We start from the raw sequence: 15,776 nt of genomic DNA on the forward strand, positions 1-15,776 counted from the left end.
AGGAGCCTCTTAAAGAAGAAGTTACAGGTCTGTGAGAGCCATAAATCTTGCTTGTTTGTAGGTGACCAAATACTTATTTTCCACCATAATTTGCAAATAAATTCATAAAAAATCCTACAATGTGATTTTCTGGAATTTTTCTCTCTCAATTTTTCTGTCATAGTTGACGTGTACCTATGATGAAAATTACAGGCCTCTCATCTTTTTAAGTGGGAGAACTTGCACAATTGGTGGCTGACTAAATACTTTTTTCCCCCCCACTGTACAGGAGTTAATATTTCAAGGTGATTCATTCTCAACTAGTTAAAAGAGCGTGTTTATAGCCCGTCAAATCTTGCAGACTTGAAAATTGCTAAAATAAAAATACAAATTATGGTTGGGTTAAGGATACGTTTAGTCTCGGTGTTACATTAAAATTAAAATGCAGAAAATAACGCAAGACATTCAACAAAACAAGCAATAAGCAAAGACGAACTGAACTTATCTAAATGGGAAAGTTTGTGTGGTAAGTACTACATTCTGATAAGTTATATTTTGGTTAAGTCATGATGTCCCTATTCAACTATTCATTTGACATCAACTTCACTGGTCATAAATGTAAAAAAATTGTAAACTGTTTTGTCAAATAATAAGAAACATCAAACCTTGGATCTGGGTAGCTTAGGTCTGTAGGGGGGCATGCCAGTGCCCCTGTTCCACATTCAGCTTGTTATTAAATACTCTGTTCAATAAAAGTGCAGCCATCATTACTGTGAGGCACTCCACATACACACACAACAGAGATCTCCTCTCCCTGTTCAATACTGTGCTCTGCAGCCTCTGCCACTTCTTCTCACAGACCTGCAGCAGCTTTCAGTTCACCCAGTGAGAACCTCTGGTCCCCATCTTTGTCATAGCGTTCCAGGCTACGGGGGTCTGATGTTTCTGTGTCAAAGAGTTTCCTCAGGACTTGGTAAGACATTCCCTGAGAGGCGGGGTCGGTCCCTGAGCGCTCAAAGAGCTCATTGAGATCTATTGGAAATAGAAGTTTCAGGTAATTGTTAATTGGCCACAAAATAAAATGCACACATTCCTTGCTCAAGTACACTGTCAATCAGAGATTCATATCTGCATTTCTCCTTTATTGTGTACGCAGGATACTCTGTATATGACTAAGATGTCAATGTATGATAACATATATGAAACTTCATAACTAAAAGTTTATCCAATACCTTTCAAAGAGCTGACTCCAGGAAATGACACAGTCTTTAGGTTTTCTCTTCCAGACTCTCTCTTGGAGCGGTTTGGTGTCAAAAACCGTGGACGTTTCGTTGGCTTTGAACCTGTGGAGGAGAAAGAACAGGACAAAGTCATCCACAGGTAACATTTTACTTCACTATACTTATTTCTTATGAAAATGTAATTGACAAATAAGCTTTCCTGTCTGATCTTATTTATACCATGTGTAGCTTCTGAAGCTGCTGCTTTAATTCCATCTGCATTGGTGTCACTCTCTGTGACCGGGTCCTTTACTGGTACTGTTGCATCTCCACTGACGGGCACTGGTTCAACGACCTCCACAAGGTCCTTGAATAGGTTGAAAGGTAACTTTAGTTTTATATTATTTTAGTTATTTACCATGAAGTGATTTTAACATAATTGTTGGTGTGTTTAACTAGGAATCATGAATGCTACAATTTAAAATGCACATTGACCCTAGCACAATAACAACAGTACTTATCTAGGCACAGAGCCACCGAGGGTCTGTATCTTATCTTCTGTGTGCCTTGACAGAACCGTGAAACGCGAACCACTTCCATCCCATTACTCACGCTGAGTGGTGTTGTATGGGCAGAGCTCTGCTCTATAAAAGACACCCTCTGAGTGAGGTTGGACACAGCGGTCTGGAGACTGTGGATCTGGTCACTGGTCCAGGAGTGGTACAGTGTCTGGGTCTTGTTAACCTCGCTCACAACCTTGCTCAGGTCAGTTACATCCTGTAACAATACAACACAAAGACATACATATATAAAAGGTCTTCCTTCTTCATCTGATTGATGGACAGAATGGATACAGAAAATGTATGTACACTGCTCAAAAAAATAAAGGGAACACTAAAATAACACATCCTAGATCTGAATGAATGAAATAATTTTATTAAATACTTTTTTCTTTACATAGTTGAATGTGCTGACAACAAAATCACACAAAAATTATCAATGGAAATCAAATGTATCAACCCATGGAGGTCTGGATTTGGAGTCACCCTCAAAATTAAAGTGGAAAACCACACTACAGGCTGATCCAACTTTGATGTAATGTCCTTAAAACAAGTCAAAATTAGGCTCAGTAGTGTGTGTGGCCTCCAAGTGCCTGTATGACCTCCCTACAACGCCTGGGCATGCTCCTGATGAGGTGGCGGATGGTCTCCTGAGGGATCTCCTCTCAGACCTGGACTAAAGCATCCGCCAACTCCTGGACAGTCTGTGGTGCAACGTGGCGTTGGTGGATGGAGCGAGACATGATGTCCCAGATGTGCTCAATTGGATTCAGGTCTGGGGAACGGGCGGGCCAGTCCATAGCATCAATGCCTTCCTCTTGCAGGAACTGCTGACACACTCCAGCCACATGAGGTCTAGCATTGTCTTGCATTAGGAGGAACCCAGGGCCAACCGCACCAGCATATGGTCTCACAAGGGGTCTGAGGATCTCATCTCGGTACCTAATGGCAGTCAGGCTACCTCTGGCGAGCACATGGAGGGCTGTGCGGCCCCCAAAGAAATGCCACCCCACACCATGACTGACCCACCGCCAAACCGGTCATGCTGGAGGATGTTGCAGGCAGCAGAACGTTCTCCACGGCGTCTCCAGACTCTGTCACGTCTGTCACATGTGCTCAGTGTGAACCTGCTTTCATCTGTGAAGAGCACAGGGCGCCAGTGGCGAATTTGCCAATCTTGGTGTTCTCTGGCAAATGCCAAACGTCCTGCACGGTGTTGGGCTGTAAGCACAACCCCCACCTGTGGACGTTGGGCCCTCATACCACCCTCATGGAGTCTGTTTCTGACCGTTTGAGCAGACACATGCACATTTGTGGCCTGCTGGAGGTCATTTTGCAGGGCTCTGGCAGTGCTCCTCCTGCTCCTCCTTGCACAAAGGCGGAGGTAGCAGTCCTGCTGCTGGGTTGTTGCCCTCCCTACGGCCTCCTCCACGTCTCCTGATGTACTGGCCTGTCTCCTGGTAGCGCCTCCATGCTCTGGACACTACGCTGACAGACACAGCAAACCTTCTTGCCACAGCTCGCATTGATGTGCCATCCTGGATGAGCTGCACTACCTGAGCCACTTGTGTGGGTTGTAGACTCCGTCTCATGCTACCACTAGAGTGAAAGCACCGCCAGCATTCAAAAGTGACCAAAACATCAGCCAGGAAGCATAGGAACTGAGAAGTGGTCTGTGGTCACCACCTGCAAAACCAGTCCTTTATTGGGGGTGTCTTGCTAATTGCCTATAATTTCCACCTGTTGTCTATTCCATTTGCACAACAGCATGTGACATTTATTGTCAATCAGTGTTGCTTCCTAAGTGGACAGTTTGATTTCAAAGAAGTGTGATTGACTTGGAGTTACATTGTGTTGTTTAAGTGTTCCCTTTATTTTTTTGAGCAGTGTATATGTCAAAAAGGAATCATTGATCAAGGAAGAGATCGGCACACCATAGAAAATCTAATGGGAGAGAGGCTACCACCAGTCAATTTTGATTACATACAGATGTAAGAAACAACTGACTATGAATTCCTGATTTTATGAATTCCTGATTTCAGAAAGGAAATCCCATCTGAAATGAATCACCCTCTATTTCAACCCAACAAAGTACTTTGTGTGAGAAAATAAATCCATATACAAATTCCATATCAAATACTCAGTATTCCATCCTTTATAAATTAAATGTTTTGAAAGGGTATGAGAATGGAATTGATTAACAATGAGTAGTGTACCAGTACCTGGTTTAGAGCTAATGTTGATGAGCGGTTGCTTGTCTCCTTTTCAGCTGAAGCTGTCGATTTGGCATTTGATTCTTTAGCCTCAGACGCCTTTAGCACACAGAGAATAAAATATAGTCTTTAGTTCATCTGACAGAAAGTTACCCAGATTCTCTCTCTCTCACACACACACACACACACACACACATCCCTGTGACACATTGAACATGCTTCAGTTTATTCCACCTCAAATCTGCTAAAACATTAAATAGGTTCAACATAATCTATGTGGGCAGGGTTGCTGGTTCTGGCAGCTTTAAAAAAACAACACAGAAACATTTAGGTAGTTCAATGATATGACCTCGGTCACTTCTTTCTACTGGTCTATATATGGAGCGATTTCAGTGCCAACTGAAATTGTATTTGAATTCCTTAATTTAGAATTTGTATTAGGATATTGAATTTGATGGAATATTTTTGAATTTGTAATGCACAAACTGAATCATTGAATTCATAATTTGAACTTGTATTTCATGATTTGAAACTGATTCAGTTTTAATATTCAATTTCGATGTAATTGAATATTCAAATACAATATTTACTGTATATATTCAGTTTCAATATGGTAGATATTGCATTCATTGTCTGTGTATCAAGTTTACAAACTATCATTTAAAGTTAATCAAAGTTTTGTATATTAAACTTCTCAGATGCATTCAGATTCAGTTCTCTAAATTCAGATTCAAAACCAGAGACAACATCCTGGTACTTTGCCAGCCAGTTAAGGTAGAGAAGAACAGATAGATTCAAACTCTCTCTGTGGTAAACAGAAACCTCTGGCGGTTTCTGAAGCCAATGTGGCACGTTGAATTGATGTTCTTCCTATGAATTTGGCTCTAGCATTTGAACAACATTTATGATCCTATTCCTGAAAGCTAAGACTCTCTGGAACATGGCCTTGCCTTCTGTTCCCCTCTATGTTGATCACAGGCTGCGCAGGACACTTTAGAAGTCACAGAGGGTGCACGGAGGGACATGAATTTTGGCACTTTAGTAAGTATTTATTGATATAAAAAATTTGATTAATTGAATTCTCCATGTGGTCTACAGGTATATTAAAGGGCACTTCATTGAATATAACAGGCTTTTAAAATTCAACATTGGTGCACAATTTCTACTTAAAATATCAAAGGGATGCTAAAGGCTCTCATTTCGTGGAACGACCCCAGTATAGGCTTTAGCTAAGTGGGCTAACACAGTCTTGTGACATGCAGGAGACCTGGTTCGATCCCAGTCAGTCACAAGAGCAAGATTAAATAGGGAGTGGAAAGGCTATCCTTGGAAGGGCTATTCAACTATATTCTTATAGAGGCCAAATTGCGTTTTTATGTGACACTCCCTTCGAACATGTTTTACACGGCCTGTGATCATCAAAGAGGGGAACAGAAGGCACATCCATGTTCCAGAGTCTTAGCTTTTAGGAATGGGGTCATAATAGCTTATAGCCAAAACGGTTAAAACACTAGAGCCAAATTCATAGGTAGAAAATACATTCATGATGCCACATTGGCTTCAGAAACCACCAGAAGCATCTGTTTACCACATAGAGAGTTTGATTCTATCTGTTCGCCTCTACCTTTCCTGGCTGGCAAAGTACCAGGATGTTGTCTCTGGTTTTGAATCTGAATATAGAGAACTGCATTTGAAAACTGAATCTGAATGCAACTGAGAAGTTGAATATATGAAATAATAGTTTGTAAACTGGTTACGCACACAATGATTGCAATATCTAACATATTTAAACTGAATTTATACAAATTGAATTTGAATGTAAATTTTTATATAATTTTATAACTGAATGCAATATTCATTCAATTCAGTTTCAAATCATGAAATAAAAGTACAATTTATGAATTTAATGATTTAAGTTGTGCATTACAAATTAAAAATTATGGAATTCAAATACAATCTCTGTTGGCACTAAAATCACTCCATATGTAGAAGTTGTATATTCTCTCATCTAGATCATTCTGCAGCTCATGCATTTGGCCACTGGCACCACTAACTGGCACTCAGATGAACTTAAGGCAGGCGCAGGTTCAAGCTGAAGAGAATGGGCTGTAAAGGAAGCTAGTATTTCTATTTTCTTTACCATGGTCATCTTTAGATCGTCCATTTCTTTATTCTGGTCCGCAAGGGCTGTCTGCATTGTCTTGACATCATGCTGCACACTGGTTAACGTGCTGCCGATTGTAGCCACACTCTGCAAATTAAAAAAACATTCGACTCACTTTCCAGATACATTTGTGGTTGTGGGCAAATAATGAACAATTGGCAGTAATTACAAACAAATATGTCAAATACTTCTGAATCTGAAAACTGTTTTACCTTTTGGAGCTCTTCAACTGTAGTTGGAAGGTTGATTAAGTCTGAGGCTGATTTGATGTTGGCCTTTAGATGGTTCACTGCAGAGTCCAGCAAACTGATCTAATGGAATGAAGCAGAACATTCAATTACACTTGGCAAACACATTTCACTTCACATTCACTCTGAGCTTAGAGATGCCAACTTTTTCAAGTTGGCACTTTGAAAAATTCTTAACCTTGATTCAACCTGCCATGGTGTGGGAGGTTGCATAAGAATGGCCATGAATTATTACACTTTTGTTTGTGCAGAACGGGGGTGGCTGGGATAACAGACAGTACTGTACATTAATTAGTTCTGCTGATATTGACACTTCCCTTTACTAAAACAACTTTACCTTTCTGTTAATCTCGGTAAGGTTGGACCAGAGTTTGTTCAGACCCTTGTCTCCACTTTCAATATCCTCCAGCTTTCTCTGTTTTGTCTTCAGATCTTCACTTAGTTTTGGTAATTCATGTGATGACACTTTCTGGCTGGATTCCACTGTGGAGAGAAGGTACATAAAGTTAATAACAATGTACTAAAACTGCAGTTACTGAGTTGTTTGATTGTAAAACTCCGCAATAAGCGATGGCTGTGCTAAGGTTACCCTACTCTTTTATTGCAAGGTAAACTAGAGTAGTGTGTACTCCTGTGGCTGAATTTTTTTAAACCCTAAAGACGGTGCCTAAAGGTTGACAGGTGACAGATAGCTAAGCTTGTTAGACAACTAGCATGCTACATGCTTGGTAGTTCATGGTAGCTAACCTGTTTCATATTACAAAGTTAGCTAGCCAGGTAGCTAGCTAGTTAGACTAGTTGGCTAATAATGCCTAAATAAAGGTGAAATAAAACAAGATGACAGGTTGCTTTGTTTGTGTTTCTGATGGCTTACAAGTATGCAGCTTTTCTTTGAGGGAATCAAGGTCTTCTTTCAGAGCAATCTGCATCCATAGCAGTCCGGCACAAGCCATAACACAGGCAGCCAGTATGATGAACAGGATCAAGGGATAGCAGACATTGCAACACTGCACGTAACTTATTCTATGATGAATGAGAAACACATAGTTTGCATTAATATTTTACAGTCACAAGCTTCACGCATCATTGATAGACATAATTCTACAGGTTTATTGAGGCTAAGTACTAGTTTGATCACTTACTTTCCGAAAGCAGCGACAGTACCAAGGTTGCTGAATTCCTCATAATCTGAACTTGATTCGGATTCTGAGTCTGGGGGTTCGGTTCGTAGGAGCCTGTGGCCGGACCCCTTCTTGGGTTTCTTCCTTTTACTGTCCCCAAGTCCGATCAATGCATTGAGCTCCTTCCTCTTTTTCATCTTCTTCTGTGGGGTCAGCGAACCCGCTGATCCCGACTTAAACCCGACCAAATCCAACGTTTTGTCCAGTTTGAAAAGTCTTGTAGCTAGCCAGTAGTGTTGATTAGCTGAATGGCTTAGCCAACTAGCCTAGTTAGCTAGCTTCCCGGCTAGCTAGCTTACTTTGTCATTTGAAACAGGCTAGCTACAATGAACTACGAATCACGTACGGTAACTAAACTTGTTAGACAGTTAGCATGCTATGTTGAAAACTCGTAGTATTAGCTAGGTCAACGTCTGAAATAGTGACCTACCCAGCTGTTAGCTAACTTCAGTTCCAGCTGAGCTAGCTAGCTAACGTTACCTACCTGACACCGGCCGCACAACCAAGTTAAAATGGCGATTTCGAGATACTACACAGCAAAAGACCGTGTACAGTAAGTATAAACTATAAATCAACTCACTTTTAGTACCACGACCAAGATAATATAAATCTTACCGAAATGGTTTACATTTATGTGCAGTCGTAAATTGATCTGACGCGCTACCTAGCTAAAACAATCTTGTTTTGATGATGGTGAACATCTTTGACAAGGCGTCTCTAAACTGGCACCTGATTGGTTGAATTCCCTTCCCTGTACTTCCATGTCTTGATACTGGGTGTGACACATCTGTCATTGTTCATAATTTCTTTACATGAGGAAATTCTCCTTGTACATTTACTACCATCTCTGTGAATACTTTCCCTGACTTGAAAAATTTCTTGAATTGAATTTGACGATTTGAAATCATATGGTTTTGAACTTACGTTTAATTACACTGGAACTTCCATGGTTGAAGTTTTCTCAACTCTTCTGCTGGTACTTGGTTGAAGATTTTTGCTGTTTCATGCTACTGCCTCTGATCTTTGCACCCAAGTAGGCCTACCCATATTTACATTTTGTGCATAGGCATTTTCTCTTCTCTGTTTATCTTCCCCGACATAGCATCAGTGGGGAACCATCAGTTCTGATTCTGAGCGTGTTGAACAGGGTCAGGACCTGACAGAGCTGAGCTGAAGCTGCCCAGGCTCTGTTGAATGAACTTTGACCTTGGCCTGACCTATCTCCACTAGAGTGGAATCCCACTGTATCCCTCTTGGCTTGATTTGCCCTGACCTTTATGCACTTGACCCTTCGGCCTACATCTATGGACTACTGAGCTATAGGCTACAGTGCACTTGTGCTAATTAGATCATATAGACCCGATGCATGTCATGTTATTCTATCAACTCACTCATTTCATTTCAGCTTGAAGATTGATACCTCTACCACACTGTTCTCTCTGTAAACCAAACCTGCAAAGCTCCTCAGGGGTAAGAGGTCAATCAAACATCTATAGGAACTCAGTAGATATGGGTGTTAAGGAAAGTCTTAATGAGGGGTACGGTAATGCTGCGGTCATCAACTCAGAAGTTGACCTTAAAGGGATAGTTCACCCAAATTACAAAATGATATATTGGTTTCCTTGCCCTGTAAGCAGTCTATGGACAAGGTATGACAACAATCCATGCTTTGGTTTAGTTTCCCTGGCACTGTTTCCACATGTTAACGTTTTAGTATTTGTGGCACAAATCCCATTCAAGTAATGGGACCGATATTAGCATTTTTCACGCATCATGTTCAAAACATCTATAAGTGGCTTAGTTGAGCTTCACAATCATTTTTAGATACTTTGATGATTTGGACATGATGCGCGAAAAATGCTAATATCGGTCCCATGACTTGAATGGGATTTGTGCCACAAATGCTCAAACGTTAGCATGTGGAAACAGTGCCAGGGAAACTAAACAAAAGGATGGATTGCTGTCATACCTTGTCCATAGACTGCTTACAAGGTAAACCAATGTGTCATTTAGAAATGTGGGTAAACTAGCCATTTAAGGCCATGGAAGGTCATGATGCCATCCCTTCAGTCAAATCTGATGTTGTTTTAGCTTGATACTCTCATACTCTGCCTTTGTACGTTAACTTGAATGAACAGGATAGAAGCTATTGTGCGAAAGCAAATATATCCAGTATAGCAAAAGAGGCATGTAGGTGGTAGAGTAAAAATTCAATCAGAGGCTCATCTCTACTTAGAACACCTGGTGAGGGGACATGCGTCACGCTGTGGGTCTGTGCTAAACCCCCAGCATGATGCTCCAATTCAAAGCATAGGGAGGATGTTTCATCTCTTCGCCAGATTTTTTTACTTTTTCATCTCAGGCCTAAGACTGAAAAGGATGCCACTTCAACCTGCCGTCTAGTCACATCGACAGCCACCAGGCATGGAGTGGGGGGTATATATTTTTTGGTTTTGATATTGTCACACCGAATAGGTGCAGTGAAATGTGTTGTTTTACAGGGTCCACCGTTTTACCATATTACCAGTCCACCGTACTCCTGATTACAATAAAACACTTGTTTTCACACTTAGTTCACAGCAGGCGTCCCCTTATTCTCATCAGGGCTGATCCCCGGCAACGCAACTGTCTGTCTGGCAACGATCTTTCTCGTGCGCTGAGAGAGAATGTAAATGGGTGGCATGATGGGAGATACTGAATAGAATTGACTACCAATTTGATGCTTTCATCTGACATGACAGACTGTTTGAATACAGATTAACAGCGTTGGTTGGAGGTGGTGCCACTCCTGGAATACAGATTCTGCTCATTACAGGCTATGTTACCCATTTATTGTGGTCGACGGACCATTATGTTTAATGGCTGTGTTCATAAATCTTCGTCAGGAATGATATTAGAGCCTGTCTTATTGTCTGTGGTACAAGGCCTAAGGGTGAAACAGTATGTGGTACTCAGTTGAATGAAGAGCTATGTGGGGCCTATAAGAACATATCTATTGAGATGATTGGTCTCTAAACAGTATGCTTCAAGTTCCTTGAAAGAGCTGGTGTATATGCCTTTGATCATTTGTTGATGGTCATATCTGTTTAATTGTTAGTCTACTGAAGTTTGAGCAATGAGACGTTTGAGGAATAACCATTCAATTGCAGTTTACTGGTGTATTAAAAACTAGTAATAATAATAATATGCCATTTAGCAGACGCTTTTATCCAAAGCGACTTACAGTCATGCGTGCATTATTTTATTTTTTTGTGAATGGGTGGTCCCGGGGATCGAACCCACTACCTTGGTGTTACAAGCGCTGTGCTCTACCAGCTGAGCTACAGAGGACCACAGAAGAGTGAATAGGCATTATGTCCTTTACCTATTCAATCACAGCTTTGGAAGACCACATCACTGCTGGTTTTCACTCGTTCCTTCTAAAGGTTCCAGTATATGGAATAAGTCCAAGGATATTTGATAGGTCCTAGGATTTGATCAGCCAATCAGACAGTTTTTTAAATGTTATTTACTCTTCTGTTTTTTGTATATAGTATTTGCTGGTGTACATCAGCAGGGGGCAATGTTCTCATATAATAGAACTGACTCCTGTCAGATATAGCAGGGTTTCCTAAATTCGGTCCTGGGTCCCCCCCATGGGTGCACATTTTGGTTTTTGCCCTAGCACTACACAGCTGATTGAAATATTCAACTCCTCATCAAGCTTTTATTATTTGAATCAGCTGTGTAGTGCTAGGGCAAAACCAAAACGTGCACCCGGGGGGGGGACCGAGTTTGGGAAACCCTGAGATAGAGCATGGCAGAGAGTTATAGCTGTCTTAAAGTGTGCAGTGTAGAGTTGACTCCCCAACAAAAAAAGGTAAAGGTTGAAGATGACAGTAATGTCCTTATGGAGGTGTCAGCAAAACCATATGACAGTTTTATATTGATTTTATTTTAATCATGTGATCATCAATAATGCATGTGCAAATATTTCAGCCTGGTCTCACAGACTAGACATAACATAGTAAAAGCAAATCCCGGATACTCAAATTAGTATGATATGTTATGTTTGGTATGGTTACATAAGACCGATGGATACTTGGTAGTTGGTCGGGGTGGATGGGTGTGCGTGTAAAGCGAACGTCTAGCAACCCAAAGGTTGCAAGTTTGAATCTCATTATGCACAAATTTAGCATTTTAGCTAATTAGCAACTTTTCAACAACTTACTACTTTTGAGCTACTTTGCAACTACTTAGCATGTTAGCTAAAACTAACCCTAACCTTAACCCTTTTAGCTAACCCTTCCCCTAACCTTAACTCTTTCCGCTAACCCTTCCTCTAACCCTAACCTGAACCCAATTCCTAAACTTAACCCTAACCCCTAGCATAGCTAAAGTTAGCCAGCTACCTAACGTTAGCCACATAGCTAGAATTCATAAGATATCATACATTTAGCAAATTCGTAACATATAATATAAATTGTAATTCGTAACATATCTTACGAAATGGATGATGGACATCCACAAATTAATACATACCATGCGAAACATAACATATCATACTAAATTGAGTGCCACGGATTTACATACAGAATAATACAAAATGCTCTGAGACCAGGTTGAATATTTACATATCTGTCCGTGGGTCTGTACTTTGAACACATCCAGTATGTGAATAAATTCTTACATACTTGTGTGCACATGAATATGCAGTTGAAGTTTACATACACCTTAGCCAAATACATTTAAACTTAGTTTTTCACAATTCCTGACATTTAATCCTAGTAAAAATTCCCTCTCTTAGGTCAGTTAGGATCACCACTTTATTTTAAGAATGTGAAATGTCAGAATAATAGTAGAGAGAATGATTTATTTCAGCTTTGATTTCTTTCATCACATTCCCAGTGGGTCAATTAGTATTTGGTAGCATTGCCTTTAAATTGTTTAACTTGGGTCAAACGTTTCAGTTAGCCTTCCACAAGCTTCCCACAATAAGTTGGGTGAATTTTGGCCCATTCCTCCTGACAGAGCTGGTGTAACTGAGTCAGGTTTGTAGGCCTCCTTGCTCGCACACGCTTTTTCAGTTCTGCCCACACATTTTCTATAGGATTGAGGTCAGGGCTTTGTGATGGCCACTCCAATACCTTGACTTTGTTGTCCTTAAGCCATTTTGCCACAACTTTGGAAGTATGCTTGGGGTCATTGTCCATTTGGAAAAACCATTTGCGACGAAGCTTTAACTTCCTGACTGATTTCTTGAGATGTTGCTTCAATATATCCACGTTATTTTTCCTTCCTCATGATGCCATCTATTTTGTGAAGTGCACCAGTTCCTCCTGCAGCAAAGCACCCCCACAGCATGATGCTGCCACCCAGGTGCTTCACGGTTGGGATGGTGTTCTTCGGCTTGCAAGCCTTCCCCCTTTTTCCTCCAAACATAACGATGGTCATTATGGCCAAACAGTTCTATTTTTGTTTAATCAGACCAGAGGACATTTCTCCAAAAAGTACGATATTTGTCCCCATTTTAGTTGCAAACCGTAGTCTGGCTTTTTTATGGCAGTTTTGGAGCAGTGGCCTCTTCCTTGCTGAGCGGCCTTTCAGGTTATGTCGATATAGGACTCGTTTTACTGTGTATATAGATAATTTTGTACCCGTTTCCTTCAGCATCTTCACAAGGTGCTGTTGTTCTGGGATTGATTTGCACTTTTCGCACCAAAGTACGTTCATTTCTAAGAGACAGAACATGTCTCCTTCCTGAGTGGTATGACGGCTGCGTGGTCCCATGGTGTTTATACTTGCGTATTATTGTTTGTACAGATGAACGTGGTACCTTCAGGCATTTGGAAATTGCTCCCAAGGATGAACCAGACATGTGGAGGTCTACACATTTTTTTCAGAGGTCTTGGCTGATTTCTTTTGATTTTCCCATGATGTCAAGCAAAGAGGCACTGAGTTTGAAGGTAGGCCTTGAAATACATCCACAGGTACAGCTCCAATTAAATCAAATGATGTCAATTAGCCTATTAGAAGCTTCTAAAGCCATGACATCATTTTCTGGAATTTTCCAAGCTGTTTAAAGGCACAGTCAACTTAGTGTATGTAAACTTCTGACCCACTGGAATTGTGATACAGTGAAATAATCTGTCTGTAAACAATTGTTTGAAAAATTACTTGTGTCATGCACAAAGTAAATGTCCTAACCGACTTGCCAAAACTATAGTTTGTTAACAAGACATTTGTGGAGTGGTTGAAAAACAAGTTTTAATGACTCCAACCTAAGTGTATGTAAACTTCCGACTTCAACTGAACGTAATATTTACAACGTTTTATAGAGTAAAACATACAAGTAACTGCCAAAATAAAGGAAGCACTTGAGTAAATGAGGAATACAAAGTATAGTGCATTCGGAAAGTTCAGACCCCTTGACTTTTTCCACATTTTGTTACGTTACAGCCTTATTCTAGAATCGATTAAATAGTTTTTTCCCCTCATACAAAATACCCCATAATGACAAAGCAAAAACAGGTCTTTAGAAATGTTGGCACATTTATTGAAAACAAACGAAATATGATAATTACATAAGCATTCAGACCCTTTACTCAGTACTTTGTTGAAGCACCTTTGACAGCAATTACAGCCTTGAGTCTTCTTGGGTATGACGCTACAAGCTTGGCACACCTGTATTTGGGGAGTTTCTCCCATTCTTCAATGCAGATCCACTCAAGCTCTGTCAGGTTGGATGGGAAGCGTCGCTGCACAGCTATTTTCAGGTCTCTCCAGAGATGTTAGATCGGGTTCAAGTCCGGGCTCTGTATGGGCCACTCAACGACATTCAGAGAATTGATTCAAAGCCACTCCCGTGTTGTCTTAGCTGTGTGCTTAGGGTCGTTGTCCTGTTGGAAGGTGAACCTTCGCCCCAGTCTGAGGTCCTGAGCGCTCTGGAGCAGGTTTTCATCAAGGATCTCTCTGTACTTTGCTCCGTTCATCTTTCCCTCGATCCTGACTAGTCTCCCAGTCCCTGCCGCTGAAAACATCACCACAGCATGATGCTGCCACCACCATGCTTCACCGTAGAGATGGTGCCAGGTTTCCTCCAGACGTGACACTTGGCATTCAGGCCAAAGAGTTGAATCTTTCTTTCATCAGACCAAAGAATCTTGTTTCTCATGGTCTGAGAGTCTTTATGTACCTTTTGGCAAACTCCAAGTGGGCTGTCAGGTGCCTTTTACTGAGGAATGGCATCTGTCTGGCCACTCTACCATAAATCCCTGATTGGTGGAGTGCTGCAGAGATGGTTGTCCTTCTGGAAGGTTCTCCCATCTCCACAGACAAACTCTGGAGCTCTGTCAGAGTGACCATCGGGTTCTTGGTCACCACCCTGACCAAGGCCCTTCTCCCCCGATTGCTCAGTTTGGCCAGGCGGCCAGCTCTAGGAAGAGTCTAGGTGGTTCCAAACTTCTTCCATTTAAGAATGATGGAGGCCATTGTGTTCTTGGGGACCTTCAATGCTGCAGACATGTTTTGGTTCCCTACCCCATATCTGTGCCTCGACAGCTCGACGGACAATTCCTTCGACCTAATGGCTTGGTTTTTGCTCTGACATGCACTGTCAACTGTGGGACCTTACATAGACAGGTGTTTGCCTTTCCAAATAATGTCCAATCAATTGAATTTACCACAGGTGGACTCCAATTAAGTTGTAGAAACATCTCAAGGATGATCAATGGAAACAGGATGCACCTGAGCTCAATTTTCAAGTCTCATAGCAAAGGGTCTGAATGTTTATATAAACAAGGTACTTCTGTTTTTTTTTTGAATAAATGTGCAAAAATGTCTAAAAACCTGTTTTCGCTTTGTCATTATGGGGTATTGTGTGTAGATTAATGAGGGAAAAAAATAATTTGAACTATTTTAGAATAAGGCTGTAACGTAACAAAATGTGGAAAAAGTCAAGGGTTTTGAATACTTTCCGAATAAAAGCAGGTGCTTCCGCACAGATGTGGTTCCTGAGTTAATTAAGCAATTAACATCCCATCATGCTTAGGGCCTTGTATAAAAATGCATTGCCCTTGTTTTGGCTACCATGGCTAGAAGAAGAGAGTGCAGTGACTTTGAAAGAGGGGTCTCAATAGAGCATGGGTGGGTGGTTGAGTGGGAGTGTATGTACAGTGGGGAGAACAAGTATTTGATACACTGCCGATTTTGCAGGTTTTCCTACTTACAAAG

The 15,776-nt window shown here is 41.0% G+C and overlaps 1 protein-coding gene across 2 annotated transcripts; it reads right to left on the reverse strand.

Annotated features, from left to right (window-relative positions):
• Positions 1 to 199: 199 nt before the first annotated feature.
• Positions 200 to 8,282, reverse strand: LOC121534649 (EF-hand calcium-binding domain-containing protein 14). Of its 2 annotated transcripts, none has more exons than XM_041841229.2 (10): positions 7,527 to 8,282; positions 7,259 to 7,407; positions 6,722 to 6,867; positions 6,349 to 6,447; positions 6,113 to 6,223; positions 3,982 to 4,071; positions 1,812 to 1,976; positions 1,440 to 1,566; positions 1,212 to 1,322; positions 200 to 1,011 (listed from the first exon to the last, which is right to left on the reverse strand). In XM_041841229.2, exons 1-10 carry the CDS (start codon positions 7,700 to 7,702, stop codon positions 833 to 835), a joined length of 1,353 nt encoding a protein of 450 aa, XP_041697163.1. In that variant the 5' UTR covers positions 7,703 to 8,282; the 3' UTR covers positions 200 to 832. The 2 variants fall into 2 exon arrangements, with proteins under 2 accessions (XP_041697163.1, XP_041697162.1); XM_041841228.2 differs by having other exon boundaries at positions 1,812 to 1,982.
• Between the last annotated feature and the right edge of the window lie 7,494 nt (positions 8,283 to 15,776).

Source organism: Coregonus clupeaformis, chromosome 21 (genome assembly GCF_020615455.1).
Source record: "Coregonus clupeaformis isolate EN_2021a chromosome 21, ASM2061545v1, whole genome shotgun sequence".
In the NCBI taxonomy this organism is placed as follows: Eukaryota; Metazoa; Chordata; class Actinopteri; order Salmoniformes; family Salmonidae; genus Coregonus; species Coregonus clupeaformis.